General features: G+C 31.8%; 2 protein-coding genes across 7 annotated transcripts in view; one reads left to right on the top strand and one right to left on the bottom strand.

Moving 5' to 3' along the window:
- Positions 1–334: 334 nt before the first annotated feature.
- LOC129806681 (annulin) lies at positions 335–13,171 on the top strand. 2 transcript variants are annotated; one of them, XM_055855450.1, is made up of 4 exons: positions 335–1,123; positions 7,690–8,196; positions 8,271–8,654; positions 10,752–13,171. In XM_055855450.1, the coding sequence occupies exons 1-4, from the start codon at positions 988–990 to the stop codon at positions 12,053–12,055; spliced, it is 2,331 nt and encodes a 776-aa protein (XP_055711425.1). In that variant the 5' UTR covers positions 335–987; the 3' UTR covers positions 12,056–13,171. The 2 variants fall into 2 exon arrangements, with proteins under 2 accessions (XP_055711425.1, XP_055711426.1); XM_055855451.1 differs by lacking the exon at positions 335–1,123 and adding an exon at positions 5,047–5,329.
- Positions 13,172–14,854: 1,683 nt separating this feature from the next.
- Positions 14,855–22,595, bottom strand: part of LOC129806315 (stress-activated protein kinase JNK) — a 34,232-nt gene continuing 26,491 nt past the window's right edge. For 3 of the 5 annotated variants that reach the window (XM_055854804.1, XM_055854805.1, XM_055854803.1), the window contains 2 exons: positions 21,186–21,469; positions 20,864–21,098 (listed from right to left, as the gene is read on the bottom strand). In XM_055854804.1, coding sequence (XP_055710779.1) covers positions 20,958–21,098; positions 21,186–21,469 — 425 coding nt within the window. In that variant the 3' untranslated portion in view covers positions 20,864–20,957. Of the gene's footprint in view, positions 20,839–20,863; positions 21,099–21,185; positions 21,470–22,595 lie in introns of those variants that run through there. The other 2 variants (XM_055854806.1, XM_055854807.1) reach the window with 1 other exon arrangement.

Below are 22,595 nucleotides of genomic sequence, written 5' to 3'. Positions count from 1 at the left end.
GAACTGTAATGTTTTAATGTACAAACACATGTGAATTTCAATTGAAATCAATTTAATTATCAATGCTTGAACTGATCTGCATACAGAAGAGCTTTCTTGTGCACTTTGATTCTTATATGATAAGTTCCTAATGCAATTATGACATTATTTTGTATTTAAGTGCAGCGGTTATCTATGAGCAATTTTCCAAGGAGAAGATCAAACACTGGCTTTGCTTTCACAGTTTTTTGATATAGTAAATGAATAGTTATTTGTTGATAATTTTGCAATATCGTTTCTTACTCCCTCCTTCATGTTTGAAAATCACTCGAAAAGTTAACAGAGCGAGTTCAGTGTGAGTATCAGGTTAAGTGCTTCGAGGCAGATACTTTAGTTGCGCGCCATCCTTCGTCTCAGACAAATCTGTTAAGAATACACTGTGAAGAGTTGGCTCCTTGAGAAAACCCAGAGAAAACGCATTCAATATAAAAAAAACTGAATGAAAACCGGTTTCTATTGACTTTAGCTCCATAATTTACAAGAGAATCGAATTAAATGGTGTAATTCTGCGTGTGGGAGAGGAGCTATTAAGATACAAAATATCACAATTCGGTGTCATATTTCTTGCCAACAAAAAACTAATGTTTAGTTAAAGTACTCACAGACGGTAGTGAAAGTGAAGTTCAATGTTTCTAAAGTGGTCTTCTAACACGTGTTGCGTCATAAGGCACATAATTGATTGGCAGTTGAATTGCTTATTAACATAGAGCAATTTACATTATGGTGCTTTAGTGCGAAACCTGCTTCAAGGTGATAGACATTAAAAGCTATATTCCAATTGTAATTTTCTGGAAGAATTAGCTGCAAAAAAATATAAGAATCTATTTGTAGACTGGTAAAACAGCTGTAAGAAAAAAAGCATCATCTTCCATTTGGGCTGTGTTCATTGTGAAAAACTCATAAAATCTCTCAATCTGTGAATAGGAAAAAAATAGAAAAAAAAGAAGAATGGGAAATATTTTTTCATGCTGCAAGTGTAAATGTGGTTCATCTTTTAAGAAGTGTTGGTCACCAAATGAAGGAAAATCAGCGGATATATCACTTCCTCCAGCGCATTTGTCCGCCAACAGTATTGACCAATTAGGTGCGTTGACTAAATATTTGGTTATCAAATAGTACGTCATTGTAAATTTGCAAAATTCTCGAGAAAAAGGAGTATGAATAATTCTCCTTCCTAGTACACAAGTTGAACATTGCTTAATTGATTAAATTCACAAAATTTGAGTCCATCACCCTATCGTCTGTGAACTCTGATTTAATGGTGCCAGATGAAATTGCTCATTGATATGGTTCTCAAGATGAAATTCCCGGAGAATGAATAAGAGAGTAGAGAATCATTTATGACCTCATTGAAATCTGACGATTTTTTTTGATTCACGCAGTGGGTTTCCATTTCAACACCATACTGACCTCGTCAATGAACTTGTAAAATATTTTATTAGCGTTAAAGAGATGCAAGACACTGTGGAATGCCTCTCACAATAAATTATTTTAGGTATTTACGAGCAAGCAGGAGGTGTTTTTGCAACTTGGAAAATTGCATTTTCTCCAAATGAACCAATAAAAAAAACTGATTGGAGTTAGTAAAATAGATTTAATGGTTCAAAATTTTGATTTATGCTCAGCAGTAACTGTTGGAAGAGAAGAATCAAGCTGTTAGGAAATTTTAATTTGGAATAGTGCCAAAGGTTTCTGTGCCACAGAAATGTAGAGAATTATTTCAACATTATCTCTGGAGTACGTCAAACTTTAGAACAGAAAAACTCATGGATTGTATTTAGGATAGCTACACCTTACGATAGGGAGAAGTAGAGCATCTTTGAATTGCGACATCTTTGAATTGCGACATCTTTAAATTGGGGCAACTTTAAAATAGGATTTTTCTCCTATATTTGAATGGAACTGGACCATACCATGATATAATTTAGCTACACAAACCAATTATGAAGCTATATTACGTTATGATAAGGCTCAGTTCAATTTAAAAATAAAACAAAAAGGCTTATTTTAATAGTGCTCCAAATCAAAGGTGCCTCACTTCCCTCTATTAGTTTAATTCTTTAAATTTTCATTTGCAATTAAATTTAGGAATTCTTTTCTATTTTAAAAATTTGAAAATTATGTAAATAATTGTGCAAGTTCCGATTTTATTGAAGATTACATTATGTAAGTTAAAAATATTTTTTTAGAAGATAATCAGAGTTTATTAATATTAGTAATGACGAATACCTAAAGAATTTGTTAAAGAATTTGATCTTTTAAATAGAGGAGACTGGAGCATAATCTATCACATTAAATATTTCAAAATTCAATATTTTCTAAAATTAAAGAGGCAAAAACGTAAAATTTATACCAAGGATAATTTTCATGAAACTCCTTAAAACGTGCAAAAATTAGTTTTAAGAGGTACAAGAAAAGAGTGTGGAAAACAAAATTACTTCAGGCTAGAGGTTTAGACTAGTGCTCAAATGTCTCAAAATCTTAAATAATAAGTAATTTTACTGATCTGGGAAGTGACCAGGAGATTGTTGCTCTAAGTGTTTCGTTTCTCTGTGACAGTTTATGGGTTTTTTCCTTATTAGTCCTAATTGTTTGCTCTTTCATCCTGACTAACGTGTCCAGTATGTTATAAGCCTGATGATCGTATTATAATATCAAAATGTTGCTTTGAATTTTCGGACTGCATTTCCAAACCCTTAAGTCGTTCTACAACTCTTAGTCGTTAAATCATCTTTATATGGCTAAACCTTACTTCATAAAAGGACTTAAATCTTAAGCCGAGAAACGGCTTTGTGAGAAACTGATGGAATATAGTCTGTTCATCATTTTGGCCGTCTCTTGGCTGAAGCCATAGATCTGTACCGAACATTAGATCTGAAGCCCGTAGAGGAGAGTCTTCGAGGCGCGGTGGATTATTCCTTGATTATTTAAATAATTATGAGAAAAACACTAATTAATTTTATAATAATGAGTATACTAAGCACTATGCAAAATTTTAAGATAATTTTTTGAGTTTTAGAAATATTACCGTAAAGTTAAAACATAAAAAAGTGTCTTAAGCATGCCGACTTTCCTCTATTGCACAAAATATATCAATACTAATTAACTTAATTAAAGCAATTATAAGGTGTTAAAATAGAGAAAAAATAGTCAATTTTATATCTTTGCATTTTCGTGGTCAAACAAAATTTAGCCTAACAATTTTGAGAAGCTCCATAAATTCGACTTTTAGTAAATGGCTTGAAAAGCACATTTTTCTTGAAGATAGGGGAAAGTAGTCTGTAGAGCAGTAAACGTCGTACAAGAAAATATACTCATTATAAATCGACTGACTTACTCTTCCTTTATCTGTTTTGATAAATTTTGCCCCAGTCTCGCCTATAAAATTTATTAAAGTCTCAAGGATTATGTCAAATTAATACAAAGATTTTTCATTTAATTTTTGAGATATTTGGTGATAAGGGTAAAGAATAGGCACAGGCTGTTCCTCGAGAGTATTTACTGCGGAAAATATTCCAGAAAATGATCAACCCAGTTATTTTTGGGTGTGATTCCTTTTCTAATCACACCTTTTATTTTGAGGCTTAAGTCCCTTAATTAGAAATTCTATGGAAATATTTCCTATGCCTGATCCTTTGTAGCAAAATTTTCTGGGCTATATACTCTATTCTTAATAATTTTGCAGATTCAACATTGCAGATTCAAAATGAAATTTTTGAAAAAAAAAATTGAATAATAATAAAAAATATTTTAAATAAATCTCTAAAATAACTTTTTATTTTTTACGTTTTATTTAAATATTTTTTACGTAATAATATAAATTTTTAAGCTTATAATTTCTATATTATACACTAAAACTGTACTGTAATTTGTATTAAAGATGTTTAATTTAAAAACAAAGGCAAAAATTTGCAAATATTTATCAAATTGCTGAAATCTTTAATTTCAAAACGTTAAATTGCTTTTAATTTTACAAATATCTTTAAACATTTGAAAATTGTTTTATATTTTTTTTATCTGTCCAGAAACTTTGTATTTTGAAATTCCAGAGCATCAGACACAGATTTTTTTTCACTTCTTGTAGCCACAATCGCGTCTACAACCTATTAAAAGCTGGTTGTGACTAGGGTTACCAGGATTCTTAAATTTATCAAATTTCTAAAAGAAAAATGAGCTGATATTCTAATAAGATGCAATATTAGCCTTCTCTACTCAGAATAGGAAATTTTAAATGTTTACAATAAATATTTAACTTATTCTTCAAGCCCTCTTTATTTTATAAAATTTAGAGGTTAGCATTTTTTTTTTGAATACAAGAAGAAAAATATTCGAAAATTCGCTAAGTGCTCAATCTTGTTCAATTCCTAATCAGTTCGAAGACTCTAAGATCTTTTGGTTGATAATTGATTTATAATGTTACAAATAATAATAGTAATGATATAAATCATGGATCTTTACATTCTGACAATTATGGAAAAAAAATAACCACAATTTTTAAATTTATTTATTTTTTCTAAATTCGGATCAAATTTTATTGGAATTCCATATTACATTTGAGAGAGCAAAATGCACAATTTCTCTTCTAAAATTTCAAATAATTTAAAGGATATTTTAGCTCAATAACTATATAAATTGCATTTAGTTCTCTTTTTTTTAAGACTGAGCACTTAAATCGGAGAAATTTAATTGAGTGATTAAGCGAGCAGGTATACTCATTATGGAATATCCCATATGGTTTACATTTCTCATTAAAATGATTCGTCTGAGTACTTTGCATCTTCAACTAAGGAAACTTGTGCAGTGTGCAATTATGAGTAAATTTAAAATAACAGCGTAAATACTGAGAAGTAATGTGGATGTAATCAAGGATATTCTTGCTATTTTCTAACTAATTCCTCCACATTGTCACGCAGAGAGTCATTTCGCGTTGGCTTCAGCTAAATCCCCATCCCATCAATTGATCTCCAACGGACTGCCTTTTAGTAGATTGCTAGTAAGTAGTTCCACGATCAGTCTTCGTTTGGCGTTTACAGTGTAAAGAAGTGCTCGAGAGTAGAACAAATTAAAAAAAAAATCAGTGAAGCTTCCGAAGTGATTCAAATTCCAAAGTTAGCTTCTTCCAAACATTATCCATTTTCTTAGGAGGGAAATTCGTGAAGTGATTAATCGGTCTAAATGTATGCTGCTGGCAATTGGTTCAGTGGTTTAATTCCAAGAAGATTTCGTCGTCGTCGACCGAGAGTTTATGGAATAGGACGGACAAATGTCCGGCTACCAGTGTCTCGATACTGTAAATATTACAATTTAGTTTCTGTTTTACCAGATATTCGCTTTTCTGCATGACATTTTCCAGCAAAAGCGTCTTTGTAAATCAATTGCAGAGGCAAATGCCTCCTACATGCATACGCCTCTCACTCCAAATCCGTATGAATGAATTTAATTGTGTCTATTTTTAATATCCATGAAAAGATTGAAATATATAAAACTGATTCATAAATTGGCATCTAAGCTAAAACTGTCAGCACTGACTGATAGTTTTGAAATATCTCACTCATCACCTTTCGCACAAGAAGCTTTTTGAGGGACTTCACAGATGAAAAGTGCTCTCCTGTGGTTTGATTTTATTAGCATCTGCGTCAATATCAATTACAAAGTAGGGCAAATATTAGATTTTTTTGCTTTTCATAAAATAAATTTTAAATGAAATGTCGGATGTCCGGGGACACACTAAAGGCTACATAAAGTGCTTCTGGTGATTAAATAAAATTACCATTGAAGTTAATGTTGTGGAAAAAACAGTAGTAAATAAATAGAGATTGTAAGATAAATTTCCAAAAGTTTTGGCAAATTTTACACTGAGGAATTCAAGCACCAAAGGCTTTGTTTATAAATATAGTTAAATAAAAGGGGCGTGTAATTTCCAAGCTTGGAACAATTATTCAATTATCTAATGCCACGTTTATTTAAATTGCTCCTCTATCATATTCATATCTGGAAACAGGAATGAAAGATAATAAGCCTTAAACGCCTTAAAGGTATAGATCAACTAGGAGCTAGGACTATTATTATTAATAAAATCACAAATAACTTAAGAATAGCATGAAGTAGTTTCATGCCAGCATAACGAGTATTCTTATTCAAGACATCTGAATAATTGTTTTAAATATTTCTAGATTTTCGAATTTTAGAATAAAAAGAAAGTCAATTCAGTAATGAGTTATTATTTCGGACAGCTTGCAATATCGCCCACTTTGAGCGAAACATCGGACACTGCAACTGAATTTATCAAATTTGTAGAATTATCTTTGCATACTTAATGAATAGTGTTTTTCTTCCAAGTACTTATTCATTTTAAAATTAGTAACTTTAGTAAATTTTACTGAAATTGTTTCATTACACTCTCGATGATGCAAATAATTTACAAAAACTGACAAATTGTTTAGCGTTCTAGTTCTGTTTTTCAATTCATCGGAAAAATTACGATTCTAAATTATTCAAGCACTCTGGGTGGCTTATTTTTCTGAATTGATTTTACCGAATTTGCATTTATTGAAGAGGTTTAAAAATTTCAAACCCGATTGTAACTATCTTAATCAGTAATAAATCTATAAAGCACAGGTAATATTTTTTAAAATATTATTTTTCGCAGATTTTTGGTCTTTTTACCGATGTAGAGGGCAAACGGTAAGAGATATCGACAACCAGTCTTGAATAACCTTTCTAAAATCTTATGAAAAATAAGTATGTTATATTTTTACTATTTTCTATATGTGCTTTATATTTTTTTTAAATTTATATTATGAAATATTATTACAAAAGATAAACGAGTCACATGATAGGGAATATGCCTTGTAATTGGTATCAAAACAGAGAAAATACCATTAATTAGGCCAAAGGTTTGAGAGGCTCTAAAGTGCGTATTGCTCAACCGAATGGTATCGTGTTTGCGATCGTTGGAAAGGTCTAGGAATTTCTGACAAGTCTCAACTGAACCAGTTTCAATCGATTCCGAACCGGTAATGAACCGATTTAAATCGGTTGTTAATTGATAAACAGATTTAGCATTTCGTAAAGTATGGGACATTTTGCCACCTTTTTTAATCAGTAAAAATTATTTTGATCAATCTCTATTCGAACTATTTTTAAAAGTAGTTAAATAATTATACATATTTTAGTAAAGGGTAAGTCTGCAGAAATTGCAACTGTGATCCAGTAAATGGGTATAATAACATGTAGCATCTGATTAGAAATAAAACAAAAATTTAAATTGAGACTGAACCCACATTTTGATTTTAAGTATTATAGATTCTTTGGCAGGAGAACAGCCACTCTCTAGTTCTAATGAACTTCCTTATCCTTATCCTGCAGTAGCAACCAAATCTTTGTACCTTTCGTATTACGTAAATATCTAATCTAATTTAATAGAATGCGTTAGTAAAGGCGTTAGTTGATCGCCTCTTGGATGGCTTGGAGGCAGAATTTGAGAAATCCCCAAGGACATGGCTTCTCAATATCTTCGCCAGCAACCGTCAATCTGTTGATTATTTGTTCAGAAGATGTATAAATAGCGCTAAAAGTGTAGTTGGGAATTGCATAATCGTGTTATTGTTTGCCAATTGATTGAAGAAAGGCATTTTATGCTAATTGCAGATTCACCTGGGGACGGAGGCGATGTCTTGACGGTGCGTCATGTGGATTTGTGCCTGGAGCAAAATGGCACGGATCATCGCACCAGGCGCTTTGAGCTAATGCAACGTGATGCTGTGCCAGGTGAATCTGCTCAGCTTGTCGTCCGCCGTGGTCAGGCTTTTCGGCTGAAAATTGCTTGCCATCGACCATTCGATCGATCTCGAGATAGTCTCAGCTTTGCCTTCACCATTCACGATGAAACTCGGCCGGGTCACACCCACGGATCTGCCCTCAAGTTCAGGGAGACTGACCTGGGCGATGTTCATGAATGGGGAGCAGCAGTGTCGAAGATTAGTGGGGATATTCTGGAGGTATTGGTCAAAGCACCAGCTTCAGCTCCAGTCACTTTTTGGCGCGTAGACATCGACACGAGGCTGAATTCTGGAGGATCCCGTGTCTTCACTTTCCGCCATCCCATTGCCATTCTCTTCAATCCTTGGTGCCCGGATGATGATGTTTACATGCCAGGTAAGTCGCAATTTGATCTCCAACGGATTGAATGGGGTTTCCTCTGCATGATCAGACGTTATTATCGTCTGTAGATACTCATCTTCTTGAGGAATATGTTCTATCTGATGCTACACTCATCTGGCGAGGCTCCTACAATCGCTTAAGACCATCTGTATGGAAACTCGGGCAGTTCGATAGATACGTGCTGGAGTGTGCTTTGCTGGTGATTGCAGAAGTGGGAAAAGTTAGTGGTATTCATCGAGGAAATGCAATTCGTGTCTCAAGAGCCCTTTCAGCTGCAGTCAACTCTCCGGATGACGATGGGGTCGTTCTGGGGAATTGGAGTGAGGATTTCTCAGGGGGAACAGCTCCGACTAAATGGGTGGGATCTGTGGAGATTCTCCAGAAGTTCTACAAGAAAAGGAAGCCCGTGAAATTTGGGCAGTGCTGGATTTTCGCAGGAGTACTCACGACAAGTAAGTGCAAAATGATTTTGTATTGTTGTTGCAAATTCCAAATTTTGTTCGAAATGTTTTTTTTTACCCTGCCCTATCATCGGTTCTTATCAACAGATTTTATTCAGGAAAGATTGAAATGAAAGGTCTTGAAAAATTGAACAAGTTACCTAATTCTATTAAAAGTATGAAGAATCAATCAGTGGTAATCAAGCTAGGCTACTTAGGGAATCAATTGGGTACTCTTGGAAATCGTCAGAGGGATGAGAGGTAAAAATCATCCGCTTTTCCGTTCATGGGTTCTTTAGATTTTCAAGGATTATTGACCATTTTTCTTGGATTCCCGAGGTCCTGCATATATTCTTTATTTTTTTTAATGATTCTCGGGAGTTTACAATAGTTCAGTAGGGTATTTGTGACTTTTTTGGAGCATTATTCCCCAAAGAAACATTTTTAGAAGATAAAAAACAAAATCTTTTCCCATTATTCTTTGAAAAAATTCTGTTCTTCAGATCCCAGATCCATTTCTGTACCGGTTTTGACAATTAGGATGGATTTAAACAAATATACAAAAAGGTTCCCATAGCTTTAAGTAGCTTTCCTTGGATACAATTGAGTGTTTAAGAGTAATGTCACAAAAGAAATATTGGAAGTCCAAAAATTCTTTTAGATTTTACTTGAAAAATCGGCATAAATCCTATTAGATTCGATTTTGATGATTTATTTAAAGTATAGTTCGGATGGCTGATAAACAGTTTTCATTAGTTTTTAAAAGAATGGATATTAGCTTTTTATTTATAAAGAAAAGAGATGAAAAAAGCATCAATTTTTCTTTGAAACCTCATTTAGAAGTTTTCTCCGAGTTTTTTTGTTTAAAATTCACCATTTATTTATTTCTAATCCGATTTTAATGATCACAAATTATATTTAAAAAACAAAAACATTTTCATAAAAATTTTTAAATAAACTATTTTAAATTGGTTTTTCTTAGTGAGGAAATTGGCCAAAAATACAAATAAAATTTGTAATATTACAATAAAGAAAAAATGTTTAAATAATATCCAATTTATACGTAAAATTTTGATGATAGTCTCGGTTTTCGTAAGTCAAAAGCTTGCTAAAGACACTAAAAAGACTTTTACTAGAAGAAAATAACTGAAAACAATGAAAAATTGAATGAAAAATGCTCTTTACGATTTTCTAAAACATTTCTGCAAAGTTTCTTTTATAAATTTGCTGAAAAATTCAATGCTAAACCGATTTTGATTATTTTGGGCAGATGTGGAAAGCTTCAGATATTTTTTAAAGGCTCTTTTAAGACCACAGTGTAAATTTCTTTGGGAAAAGTGATAGCCCATACAACCTGAGATAGTTTCCTACCATTTTACTCTGGAGGTTGATTACCAACGCTAAGACGGCAGTGGCCGCTATTACACAAACGTTGGCTTCTTTGGTAACCTCTGTCAAATCTCTGCTTTCAAGACCAAGTTCAAAAGCAGTAGTAGTAGTAGTGATAAATTCAAATTGAAAAATTGATTAAGAGCTTCTCCGAAAGCTATCCAGAAGCCCAATTTGTGGAGTTTTTTTTACAGCGTTTCCTAAAAATCTATTTTAATCCAAAATTAAGTGCTTTTGGGCTTTTTAGAAGCTAATAAGATTAAACAGCCCAGATAAAGGTGATTCAATTCGTGTAAGCTACCGTAAAGCCCTCCCCCTCTTCTTGGGAAGCAAAAATCCAGAAAGCATACCAAAAACCCACGAGGAGCCCGGCAATCTGATCCCATTTGAAAAGAAGGCTTACCTCATTTTGGAATAATCTGGAATCTCTTTATTACTCTTTATTATTCTTTATTTATTACACACTAGTAGATTTTTTTAATGCCTTTTTTCTGACGTTTCTGTCTACAAGGATAGGGGAAATTTTCTTTAAAAAAGCATTTTTTTTAAAAAATTTCTACTAATGTGTAGACGCCATAAGGGATAGCTTTCCCTGCCAAATGCTGCTTCCCGGACGATCTCTCTAAGATGACAATCCCTGACAATTCAAGAGTATTTCACCCCAATCGGATCGTCTATGCCTTTTAGAGTTAGTACATTATATGCCCTGTTTGATTGCAGTTGCACGGGCTTTGGGAATCCCCAGTAGAATTATAACGAACTATGCCTCAGCTCATGATACTCACTCTTCCATGACGGTGGATTATTTTGTGAATGAGGAAGGGAAGGTGATGGAAGAGCTCAATTCTGACTCCATCTGGAATTACCATGTTTGGAATGAGGTTTGGATGGATCGTTCTGATTTGGGCTACGGTGCTGCGGGTTCCTATGGGGGATGGCAAGTGGTAGATGCTACCCCGCAGGAACTTTCTGACCAGATGTATCGCTGTGGTCCGACTCCAGTGAAGGCTGTCAAGATGGGAGAGATCACTAAGCCTTACGATTGTGACTTTGTATACTCGGAAGTCAATGCAGATAAGCTCTTTTGGCGCTATGCGGGAGTCAATCAACCCCTGAAGTTGATCCGGAAGGATACCCTGGGAATTGGGCATTTTATCAGCACGAAAGCAGTGGGAGAGTGGAAACGGGAGGATATAACGAAATCTTACAAATTCGATGAGAAATCAAATGAGGAACGTGCTACGATGCTCAAGGCTCTTCGACAGGCTAACAGCGTTTATTCCCGCTACTACCTCAATGAGGATTTCAATGATGTTCACTTCAACTTTGAACTGCGTGATGATATTGTCATAGGGCAGAATTTCACGGTGGTTTTGGAGGTGACAAATCGATCTACGAGCAAGAGTCATCGTGTGGAGGGTAGCTTGCATATTGATACAGTTCTGTACACAGGGAAGAATAGGGAACAGATTAAGGTGGTGCACTTTGAGCGAGAGCTGAAGCCGGGCGCTACGGAAATTGTTCGGGATGAGGTGCAATTCAGCGAATACTATGGGAAACTCCTTGATCAGTCAGCCTTCAACATCTCCTGCCTGGCTTCAGTCAAGGATACGGACTATGACTACTTCGCTCAAGATGACTTTAGAGTCCGGAAGCCAGATATCAAGATCAGTTTCCAGGGCACTCCAGTATCTCGGGAAACTGTGAGTGTGATCATTCGACTGAAGAATCCCTTGCCAATGCCCCTGAAGAAAGGGGTGTTCCACGTTGAAGGCACAGGACTCGATGGGGCTCTTGAGTTCAAGATCGCTGAGGTGCCTGTTGATGGAACAGCTGCAGCCACATTCAAATACATCCCGCCATTTGCTGGAAGAGGAACACTTGCTGCCAAATTCACTTCCAAAGAACTGGACGATGTCGATGGGTTCCTGGCCTTTGAAATTCAACCCCGACCAGAGGACCTCATTAATGGACATCATCCAAGGATGAACGAGGTTGTGGCCAGAAGGGATGTTATCCCATAAACTTTTAAACCAAGTGCGTAAGATTTAAGGAATTTGTGCTAAAATAAAAAAATTGATTCTCTTCTGGATGTCGACCGTGTGGAATTCAATACATCAAATCGGGAATTCGGCCTGGTTTATGAGTTTCCATTCTGAATGGGATCTTCTTCAGGGCATTAAATATCCCGGTGAACAATGATCAGAAATATGTTAAGCACTACTTTTCAGGAATTCTCCTCTCGAAAATAAACTCACTGAGATAAATCCAAAAACGTTAAAATAACATTCCGGAAATGTTTATTTTACCCTGCAGTATTGATCCAAAATCAGTGTAAATATTACCCTTTTTAGATGTATTAGGGGTTAAAGGTACCCTTTTCATGTTAATTTTACCCTTAATAATGTGTAAAATTAACATTAAAAATGTTGATATATTTTTACACCTAAAAGTGTTAAATTTCTGAGGAAAAAATGTTAATCGCACCCTCTTTTTTTCTCAATGAAGAACATAAAACAGACCGAATTCCCGCCTTGATAAAAAGGTTTGTAAAGATTTTTGTTAGAAATTTGTCAAAAGAATGTTGTTCATCTTGGACTATCAAAAAGTTTTGTCGTAGGTTTTGACAAAACTTAACAAACAGGGTGATAAACATTTTTTGTGAAGCTGTGGTCGCTTATTAAGCACAGAGACTCATAAAGAAAGTTTGTCAAATTTTATTAATTGGAGTTTCTTCTTTATTTTCCAAAGAGTTTTGCTGTATCGATGGGCATCATTAAAAAAAATTTAGCATCATTTAAAAAAGAAAACTGTATTATTTTATAATAAGAGAAACTCCATTTGACAAACTTTATTAACAAACCTTAGGTTTCTGTGTTTAATAAGAGATTACAAGTTCAAGCGTTTAGAAGAATCTCTCTTTAATATTTGCTTTAAAAATCTCTGCCAAAATAAGCCTATAATGCTATTTATAGTAAATAAATAATAATAAAAAAATCTAATAAAGGCCATTAAACGTAACTAAAATTATATAAGTTTTAAGCTTTATAAATAGGTATGTCGATTTTTTATGTAAGAAATTATAAAAGTTTGCAATAAAAATGTTTTATATAGAAATTAAAAATTGCGTTAGACTTACTGTGATGTTTTTCCAAAAACAAATAAATAAATTAAAATCAAATTATATTCCAAAAAAAACGATATCATTATCAGCATGATCGCCAATGATAGTTGCATTTCGTCATTTGCATGAGTTATTGTCGTAAGCATTTAACACCTTTTCAGGAAACAAATTCATAAGTTCAGGGGTCTCGCAACAGGTAGTTACAAATAAGTTTTAAAAACACAAAAATTGTACTAAAACTAATGATCTTTTTAACTCAAATTTTTTTTAATGGAAAATTATTTAAAAATAAAAAAGGTAAATTTTTTCTTAAAGTAGTACACTTTAGTATGAAAAACTGATTATTAGAATAATATTAAAAATTATTCATAAAAATATAATAATACCCATAATAATAGTGTTCACAGCCGGAGCTTCTTCAAGACAAAAGGCATCCAAAGATCGGTTTCAGTTTTGAAAGCCTAAAATACATTTTCACTTATATAGTTTCGTCCGCGTTATTGCTGAATTCTTCCTGAAAGAATTTTGAAAAAATGTCTCAAACGTCAACATGAACTTTGTTTTGTTTGTCCAGTGACCTTAAGCGCACTTGAAGATGGTCTGAAGATAATCTTTAAGTGTTAGAATTAAAGAAAAGATTACAAAAGGCAAGAGAAGAAAGTTACTCTCTGGGTACAAAGTACTCTGAGTACCGCATTTATGGTATTTAACAGTACACGATTTTTTAAGATAACCTCAAAATTAAGGATTCAGATTTGAGAGACTATATAGAGAGACTGGGGCAAAAAGTCACAAAACGGAACCTATCCTTTTTACAAGCTATCGAGCAACTTAGAAATTTCTAATTAGCGCACTTTTATAGGAAATTTACCGCTCTACAACTTTGTGAAAGTAATTTTCCTCTATTTTGTAAGGAAAGACATTTATCGAAACCGTTATCTAAAAGGTTATTTTGTGACAATTCTCAAAAATTCTAGGGAAAATAAGTACCAGACATGGGGTATTATGTTTTGATTTGCTGTATTTCGGGCTTTCGTAAATTTAAAAAAATATCTAGAGGACATATTTTCCCACAAAATGTGCAAACAAAAATCAAATTTATATTATATTCAATGTCTAATTTTATAAAATATAAACAATGAAAATTTCATGATATTTCAATAAGAATTTTTCCTGAATAAAAGTTAATAAAAATAGGTGAATTGGAAGAGAATTAAAAAATTTTAATATTCAAATTAATTACCTAAAAAATTAAAGTTTTATGTACTTTGGGAAACTCAGTATTGAGGAGTTTGTCTCATAAAATTTGAGACATAGCTCATCTTCAGGTATGCAAGGGAGATAAAAAACAAAGACCCAATAAATTGAAGGCTTTAAACTAATTCCAAAAGCTACAATTTTCAAAGGACTACAGGTAATATCAAAGATAGTTGAGCCGGTAGGGGAAGTACTCTCCCTTCGAACGTTCATGCCTTCGAATAATGTGATTTTCTTTTATTTTTCTTAAGAGACTTACACATTTCTTTTAAACACTAGTTAGCTTATTATCAATCATTGATAATTCTCTTAAGTGCCTTAAGAAAAATAAAAGAAATTCCCATTATTCGAATGCATAAACGTTCAGAGGTAGAGTACTTTCCCCAATTGAGAAACTCCAAAGGGAAGACAAGTCGAAAAGAACCATTGAAAACTACAAAAATTGTTCTACTGAAATCTTAAGAATATTTTCATCAAGTTTTCATTCTTTTATTTATTCACATACAATCTCAAGTATTTTTTTATGACTTCCTTCATCTTTTCCTTAAACTTGTAAATTTATAATAAGAATTACTGTATCATTAAAAGTAGTAAGTTTCAAATTAAAAAAAAAAGAAATATTGAGGTATTCTAAATTTTCTCAACATTGTTTTTTTTTGTTTTCAACATAAGCCAGTGTTTCTAATAAAAGGAAATTAAAGAAAAATATTTGCTCATCTATTCCAAAATCTCAATTTACACAAACTCCTACATTTTGAAGTAATTTATGAAAACAGATTTAGAGAAGTTGAAGAAATAAATTGAGGAAGAAGAATTTAAATTGTGAAAGTGTACTTTCGCTAGATTTAAGGATTTCTCACGTGTTAAAATTTATTAGTAAAGTCAATCAGCTGAGAATATTTAAAAATACTTGCTATTTCAAATTTTGCAATTTATTATTTTGTTGTTTTTTTTTCTTTTTTTTGTTACATTACTCTCTCCATTGTATGTAATGTCTGTGGATGAAGCTTTTTCTTTATTTCTTTTTCTCATCTATAATTGGACGTTTATTAAATATTTTTATGTTTCCTTTATATAAATTTTTTTTCATTACTTTTTCTTCTTCACTATCGTGTTTTACGTGACTGTTCTGTCATTGTATTTTTTTTCCTATAATCTTTTGTGATTTACTTCTCATATTAAGATACTTATGCATTGTTTATTAGATTTTCACTATGATCTTTATTATATTGACCCATTTTCCAGACGAAATACTAACGTAAATATTTATTTATTTATTTCATTTTTTTCTGTGGAGAAGGAAGACTTTACAGTACTATTAAAAAACTGTATCCCTTCCAATTTTTGTTATTTTTCCTTTGTTTTCTCTTTCTCAAAACTAAATACTTCTTTTTTTTTTAAATATTTGCTAGGAATCTATGTCTTGTTTTGTAATGAAAAGGTTCACATGTTGAGTAAGTAAGCAGTTTAAGTGTAAATGCAATTAGAATTTTTTGCCATATTTCTCCATTACTATTTACAACAGGTTCTTCATGTTAAAAAAATTAATAATGCATTCTCTTTAATATTTCCTTTTCTCCTAAGTAAAATCATCAGTAGAAAAATGTTATCGAATTAAATTGAGATTCTTTCAAAATTGTCTATTTCTTTTACAAAAAAAAAAAAAAGAATTATTACGTCTTTCATAATTATTTTTGGGGACTTCACAAAGAAGTCAAACACATAGTCTACTCACAAAATAAAATTATGCAAATACACCCACTAAATTGTGTTGTATTTTGTTATTATCTAATGCCCAATAATATGAGGAAACATATCAGATACCTGTTTATGAATTAATATGATTTCTTCTCTCATCTCACCTAAAATTATTTATTGTATGTGGCTAGTCATTATCTTTTTTTTTCTTCATTTTTCTTTTCTTTTAGTATAAGTTATTACTATACTAAGTTTTTTTTTGTTGTATGGCTACAAATATCTAAAAATTATTATATTGTATAATTTATTTAATTTATAAATCCAGTTGAGTCCCCTGTCACCAGGAGACGCATTCTCTTTCACTCTTTTTGTCATGAGTTTCTTCTACAAAAACATTAAAACAACAATTAAGTTTACTAAATCTTGTAAATTAATTTTTGTTTGTCTTCTTTTTTTTGTTATTCTCTTTACATTTTTTTTTGTTGAATTTATAGCTTCAATTTTGAAATTCAGATTGAGATCAAGAGATCAAGGAAATTTAAGAATTTCGGTGTATCCAAAATTTAAGAATGTATAAAAAAATTTAAGAATAGAAATTTTTGAAAGAGTAACTCAAAATATTTAGAAAACGAAAATCTTGAAAATTGCTTTGTATCAATTTGAAAATTAATTTGGATTTCAGTACGCATAACCTGAAAAATATCGGTTATAAGTTACTTAAGATGGTTTCTTGAGTTACAAGCACAAAAAGTCAATTTTTTATTGACTAAATTGACAAATATATTAACCATGCCTCTACCCGCTAGGAGAAATTTCAAAAAATTGCTTTTTAAAAGAAAATTTCCCTTAACATTGTGGACAGAAACGTCAATTTCTTTTTTTTTTACAAGACAGTTTTTAATGAAAATTGAATCTAGTATATAGGCACCATAAGAATATACCACAAAAATTTCCAATAAAGCAATTTCAAATATTTTGGGAGTTGCAAATACGAAAGCAAAAATGTTGCCTCAGTAAAAAATCGGAAACCTTGAAACGAATTTTCTCATTTTATTGTGTTTATGTTTTTTCGAATTATTATAAATAAACTGATTGAATTTAATAGGAAATCATTACTTTGATAGATAATAGAAATATTTTTTTTATTTAGAAAATTACATTTTTCAATTCACAATTTTATTTTTCTAATTTCATTCACAATTTTATTTATGAATGTCTGAACTAAGCCGGATCAGTACCAGCACAAAGTCTAATATCAACAGAAAGTAAAGTTAATTTTATCAAAAATCTTATAATATTGACATTCGAGAAGAAAAGTTTTGATAATTTGTCAGCAAATTATGATATTCGCAGAGAATGTTTATAATTTGAAGTGTCTTCTGTTTCGGCTTATCTTATTTCATTTCTTTGTCTATTTTAGAAAAGTACACTAAGTCAGCTTAAGATCAGATTGTTTAATTTCAAGTGAATTAATTCCAAGAACAGATAAATATTATACAAAAGAAAAAAAAAAACAGGAAACAGTTTATAAAAAGGTTCAGATTATATTTATATTGTTCTTTCTTTGAGTTCAAACAGTAAATAGAGAGATAAAACTGAGTATCAAAATCAGAAGAAGTCTTCTTTATTTGATTTAACAAAATGAAAATTGAGAAATTTTACAAATGCTGATTTTTTTATATAATTCCATTTAGTAATCTTACAATAAATTTTCAAAAATTCACAAACATTGTCACATCCATTAGAAGATCTTCCGGAAGTTAAAAATTGAAGTTAAAATGTTTTTCTCTTGAGCCCTAACAATAGAATATTCAATTTAAAATATTTCCTTTATTTTTAGTAGTTTGCATAATTTTTCACTAATTTTTGTTTTACTAAAACCAAAAGAAATAAAAAATTAATTACTGATATTTTTTGCTTCGAATTATTTTAAAATAAATTGACTCTCCCGGCTGTTCGAACTTCATTTTACAATTCGAAGTATTTCGATTTTGTTTCAGGATGGCTCTGTTCAGTAATAATCTCCACAAAGCGACTACAAACCCAAGCAAAACCTATTCGAAAATCTATTGGAAGTCTAAAGTAGAGGTTAACATATTCGCCACATCAGCGCTTGCTGTTCTTCCATTTCAAATTTTCGGAACTCTTAACACTTTAATAGTCAACAACTTAGACAACACTGGTTATACTTGCAAAAAGTGAATTTTTGTTTAGTGGACTATCAAGATAGCAAATCACTTAAATTTTCATGAATTTATTCACTTCCGTGCAACTCGTCGGTTTAAATTTTCGAACTTCTAACGAGTTTTTAAGGTAAGTTCTCCTCAATAGACCTTCGAATTGGTACGGTATAAATTATAATGACATCGGGAAAGTTATTACAGTACGTAAGAAATTAAGCTTAATTCTGAAGTAAGTTACTACAAAAAGATAAAAAAATGGTTATTTTTGGATAATATTTGATATCCATCAGTTACGACAATGGACTAAAGTACTCTTCAAAATGATTGTTTATGGAATCTGAAAAAAAACTAGTTTTTCATTTATCATTAGAATTGTTTTTTAATAATTCGAACTTTCCTCGATCATCTTCGAATGACAATTCTAAAACGAATATTTTATTATTTCATAACATTGAAATACCAAAATTTTTGTTTATCACTTGATATCCATCTTGATCGGATTTCCAGAATTGAAGCTACTATATCTTGTAAAGTATTTTTCTTGCTTTTTATTTTGTATAAGACTGAATACTCATTAATTGTGTTCTCATTCTGGGCTAAGAATTTCATATTTTTTTCAAATATTTCGTGGCCATATTGAATTATTTGGACGCCTGATTGTCGTATTGGCCTCAATTAAAATCAATCGTTCAGTTTTATGCTCAGTCCACATGATCCAAATATATTTTGGACAATGTGACCAGGACATACCTAAAATTTTCTTCACCAAAATGCAATCAGTACAAATTCCTCACCATGCAAATGCCACAATATGAATATTTAAAGTAAGTAAATCCTTTCCTCAAAATAGGACTACATTTTTTTATCCTTAGTATTTTTTTTACGAAAGATTTGAATTGTTTTTTACTGTCTATGGAATTCACCTTTTATTTTTTTTTGCTCTAATTTGAGAATTTATTAAAAGTTGCTGATTTCCGTCATTCACCGCAGATACTTTTTATTTATCTTTTTTTTCTTACTATAATCACTGTTGCACTATAAAATCACATTTATAATTATTTTCATCTTCATTAATACAAACTGTGTGTTAATCTTATTATCAATTATTGATTTTTCATCCTTTTCTATTGCACTGATTTTTTTTATTTTAAATTACTTTTCTATTCACCAAAGAAGTATACTTTTTTTATTTTCATCAGGAATTCTATTGGTATTTTAAATATTACTATTTGACTTTTTGAGTTTTTTTTTAATCTTTTGTTGTAAATAAAATAATGGTGTAACTTCAGATGAGCGTAGTTTCTTATCTTACGTCTTATACTTTGCGGGAAAATTTTACTGAATGTCCCAAGCAAGCTTCAATAGAGTATAATTTTAGGCCACGCCCCTTTCAAAAAGGTATCTTTTTTCTTTTTCAAAACTGAATAATGAAGGGTTAGAATACTGCTCAGGCTTAATATTCTTGGTGATAGTGTAATATTAAACGTAGTTCAAAAGGTCCCCTACTGATGAAGAAATAGACCACACCTCCACAAAATAATTAATGTAAATGGAAATAATTTATCAGTATTATTTTCATTTAAGCACTGGACGTATGCAAAACCGAGGGTACAATAGAAAGAAAATCTGAAGTTGATCAGTCTTAAACCTGAGACCTTCACTGATTCACAGGGGTCCTAATATTAGTGACTTTGAATAAGTACAACTGGGCGGGGCATCAGAAGGGGCGAGGAATCAACTTATTTGTCTTATTCTCCATTCTTTTCTAACGAGGATAAAAATTCTAAAGGCGGAGTTTCAGAAGGGGCGTGGCGTTTTTTGTTATTCTTTATTTCAAACAGTTTTACGACAATACGAATAAAAATAAGAAATTTGCTTAGGAACAATGCAGAAAAAGGGTGGGGCTTAATAATATGAAGTATACGCCCTTGTAAGTTTTCTAAAAGGCGTGGTTAAATTATCAATGGGCAGGACTACTTTCTTTACCTTTGAGGAAGTTAATAGAAATAGCCGTTCCAGATATTTGTATATTATCGGCTTCTTGAACAGTGCATTGGCAAAACAAAAATTTATTTTTTGATAACCCATAGCCATTGCAGAAGGCGTGGCTTGTTTTTTCCGATGCATCTTTCTCAGGAAAATCAACACTATCTTCTTGCAAAATATAGTACTTTTTTTATAAAAGAAAATTACGCCCATCTGAAGAAATTCCAAAATGATTAACAATAGTCTGCTGGAAAAGATCGTTCTTAACTTTTCATCTTTTTTAATTAAATGTCCTATTCTTGTGTTTCAAACGTGAAACCATTGCATTTTGTTCAAACTTCTTGGATGACTGAAAACAAAGTGAAGTCGCTTCTGAATTCTTTGTTTTCTTTTGTTTTTTTTTCTTTTTTGTTTTTACAATTAATAAACTTACTTTAGGTGGTAATTTATAATTTAAAATACAATAGCTTTACGTGTCTTGTTTGCCTCTCCGCCAAATGCCCTCTTAAGTTTCACCAAGATCTTTTTTCCTTGTGTGTTTTGCTTCTGATCCATGATTCTTTATGAATAATCCAAAAAAAAACTTATTATGTACACTTAAATCTTTTATTACTATTGCTAGAGGACACGGACAAATTGTCATCACTACTGTGTCACTCCTTTGTATATAATTTCCCTCTACCGTGGATTACCATCGGTAGTATCTGCATTATTACTGCGTGCTTCATATTCCATTACCTCCTGATAAATGAGTTCCTTCCATTGCTCAACAGTGTGCTCACGTTCATCGACACTGTGATCATATGGACCAGGAGCCGGCTAATTACAAAAAATTTACCATCACGCTCAATTTTTTCGATAAAAAAAAAATAAACGAATGAAAGAGATTAAAGATATTGTACTCACCGCATTCACCTCACTCTCATCATACCAGACATTAATGTAACTATGGACTAAAGCTTGATCAACTGAAATTCTGTGCTCAGGATCAACGACAAGCATCTTGCTGAGGAGATCTCGAGCCTGACTCGCCCTCAAGCGACTGTGTTCACTTGAGTCACTCGGAAAGAGGACATCCGGGAAGAGCTTATCGAACTGATAGCCAGTGTATCGTGGTCGATTCTCCACGTAATTGCGAACAGTCGGCTGAAGGCGCGCCATAAATGATGCTGAAGGTGTGCCCAGTTGTTCTGCACAGAAAATCAACAATATCAGTCCCTTTGCAAAATACTTCTAAATCCTAAAGTCTCTACACTACAAACTGGCTTTAGGCTTCAGAAACTAAATTAATACTGAGGCTTTTCTGCGTGTCGCTTCAATAGTTCAACTTAATAAACTTAAAAAGAACAGTCAAATCAAATTTAAATAAGAAAACGTTTTTAAGCCACTCTTGATAAGTAAAAATCTGATACGTATTTTAACGAGTGAAATAGTAACTAGAACAATATTAATAACTTAGAATATTACCGTGGCATCACACTAGAGAATTTCACATTAAAATTTTAATGTGATTCACATTAATTATTTCTGATATGTGTCCTAATGAGCAATTTTCGTCAAGAGCTTTTAGAAATCGATTCATTTAGTGACAAAAAAGTGGACTCGAGTTACAAAAATTGGTTTAAATAGATTAGAATAGCATAAATACGATTGGGAATTAATGAGCAAATTAATGAGAAGTGAGCAAATTTATGAACAAAATTTGCTCATTAAATTTTCATTAGGTACTACTTTATTGCAATCATTCGGGTAGTTTCTGCGCCACAATTTTCTCACCAATTTATGTGATAACTCCGTTACAGATATATAAGAATCAAATATGTTGAATCTATTGGAGTCGCACTGTATTTCTAACCAGTACAATCTCTTAAGAAATTAACCGCTTTACAAGTTTGCCGAAGAACATTTTTCTCTCTAATCGAAAGAAAATACGCCTTGATAATTATACCACGCTAGAACTTTGAGTTCTAAATGAATCTGCTCTTCATATTCTTATCAAATTCGTCGTGAAATTTACGCTTAACCTTTCAAAACCAAAAAATTATGATTTTTCATTATTTATTTGATTAAATCGCAAAGCTGGGTATTATAAATTTAATAAAAAAATGTATTAAAGGATGTGATTGGAATCTGTTTGAATATTTTATTTAAATATTTCTGTATATCTATAATCTATTTGATATCTGATTTATATTCAATAACAATAACAATAACGATAATAATAATAATACATTTATATTCAATTCCCCAATAGAGATAACCGATTGAAAATGATGATGATGCTGATTCAATAACTTAACCTGTTATATTTCTCTT

Source organism: Phlebotomus papatasi, chromosome 3 (genome assembly GCF_024763615.1).
Source record: "Phlebotomus papatasi isolate M1 chromosome 3, Ppap_2.1, whole genome shotgun sequence".
NCBI classification, from domain to species: Eukaryota; Metazoa; Arthropoda; class Insecta; order Diptera; family Psychodidae; genus Phlebotomus; species Phlebotomus papatasi.
This window is presented reverse-complemented; position numbering and strand designations above follow the sequence as displayed.

Coding starts and splice junctions, on each gene's coding strand:
- LOC129806681 (XM_055855450.1), top strand. CDS start 988: ATGGGAAATATTTTTTCATGCTGCAAGTGTAAATGTGGTTCATCTTTT. Junction 1,124..7,689: donor CAACAGTATTGACCAATTAG/GTGCGTTGACTA, acceptor TGCTAATTGCAG/ATTCACCTGGGGACGGAGGC. Junction 8,197..8,270: donor TGATGATGTTTACATGCCAG/GTAAGTCGCAAT, acceptor TATCGTCTGTAG/ATACTCATCTTCTTGAGGAA.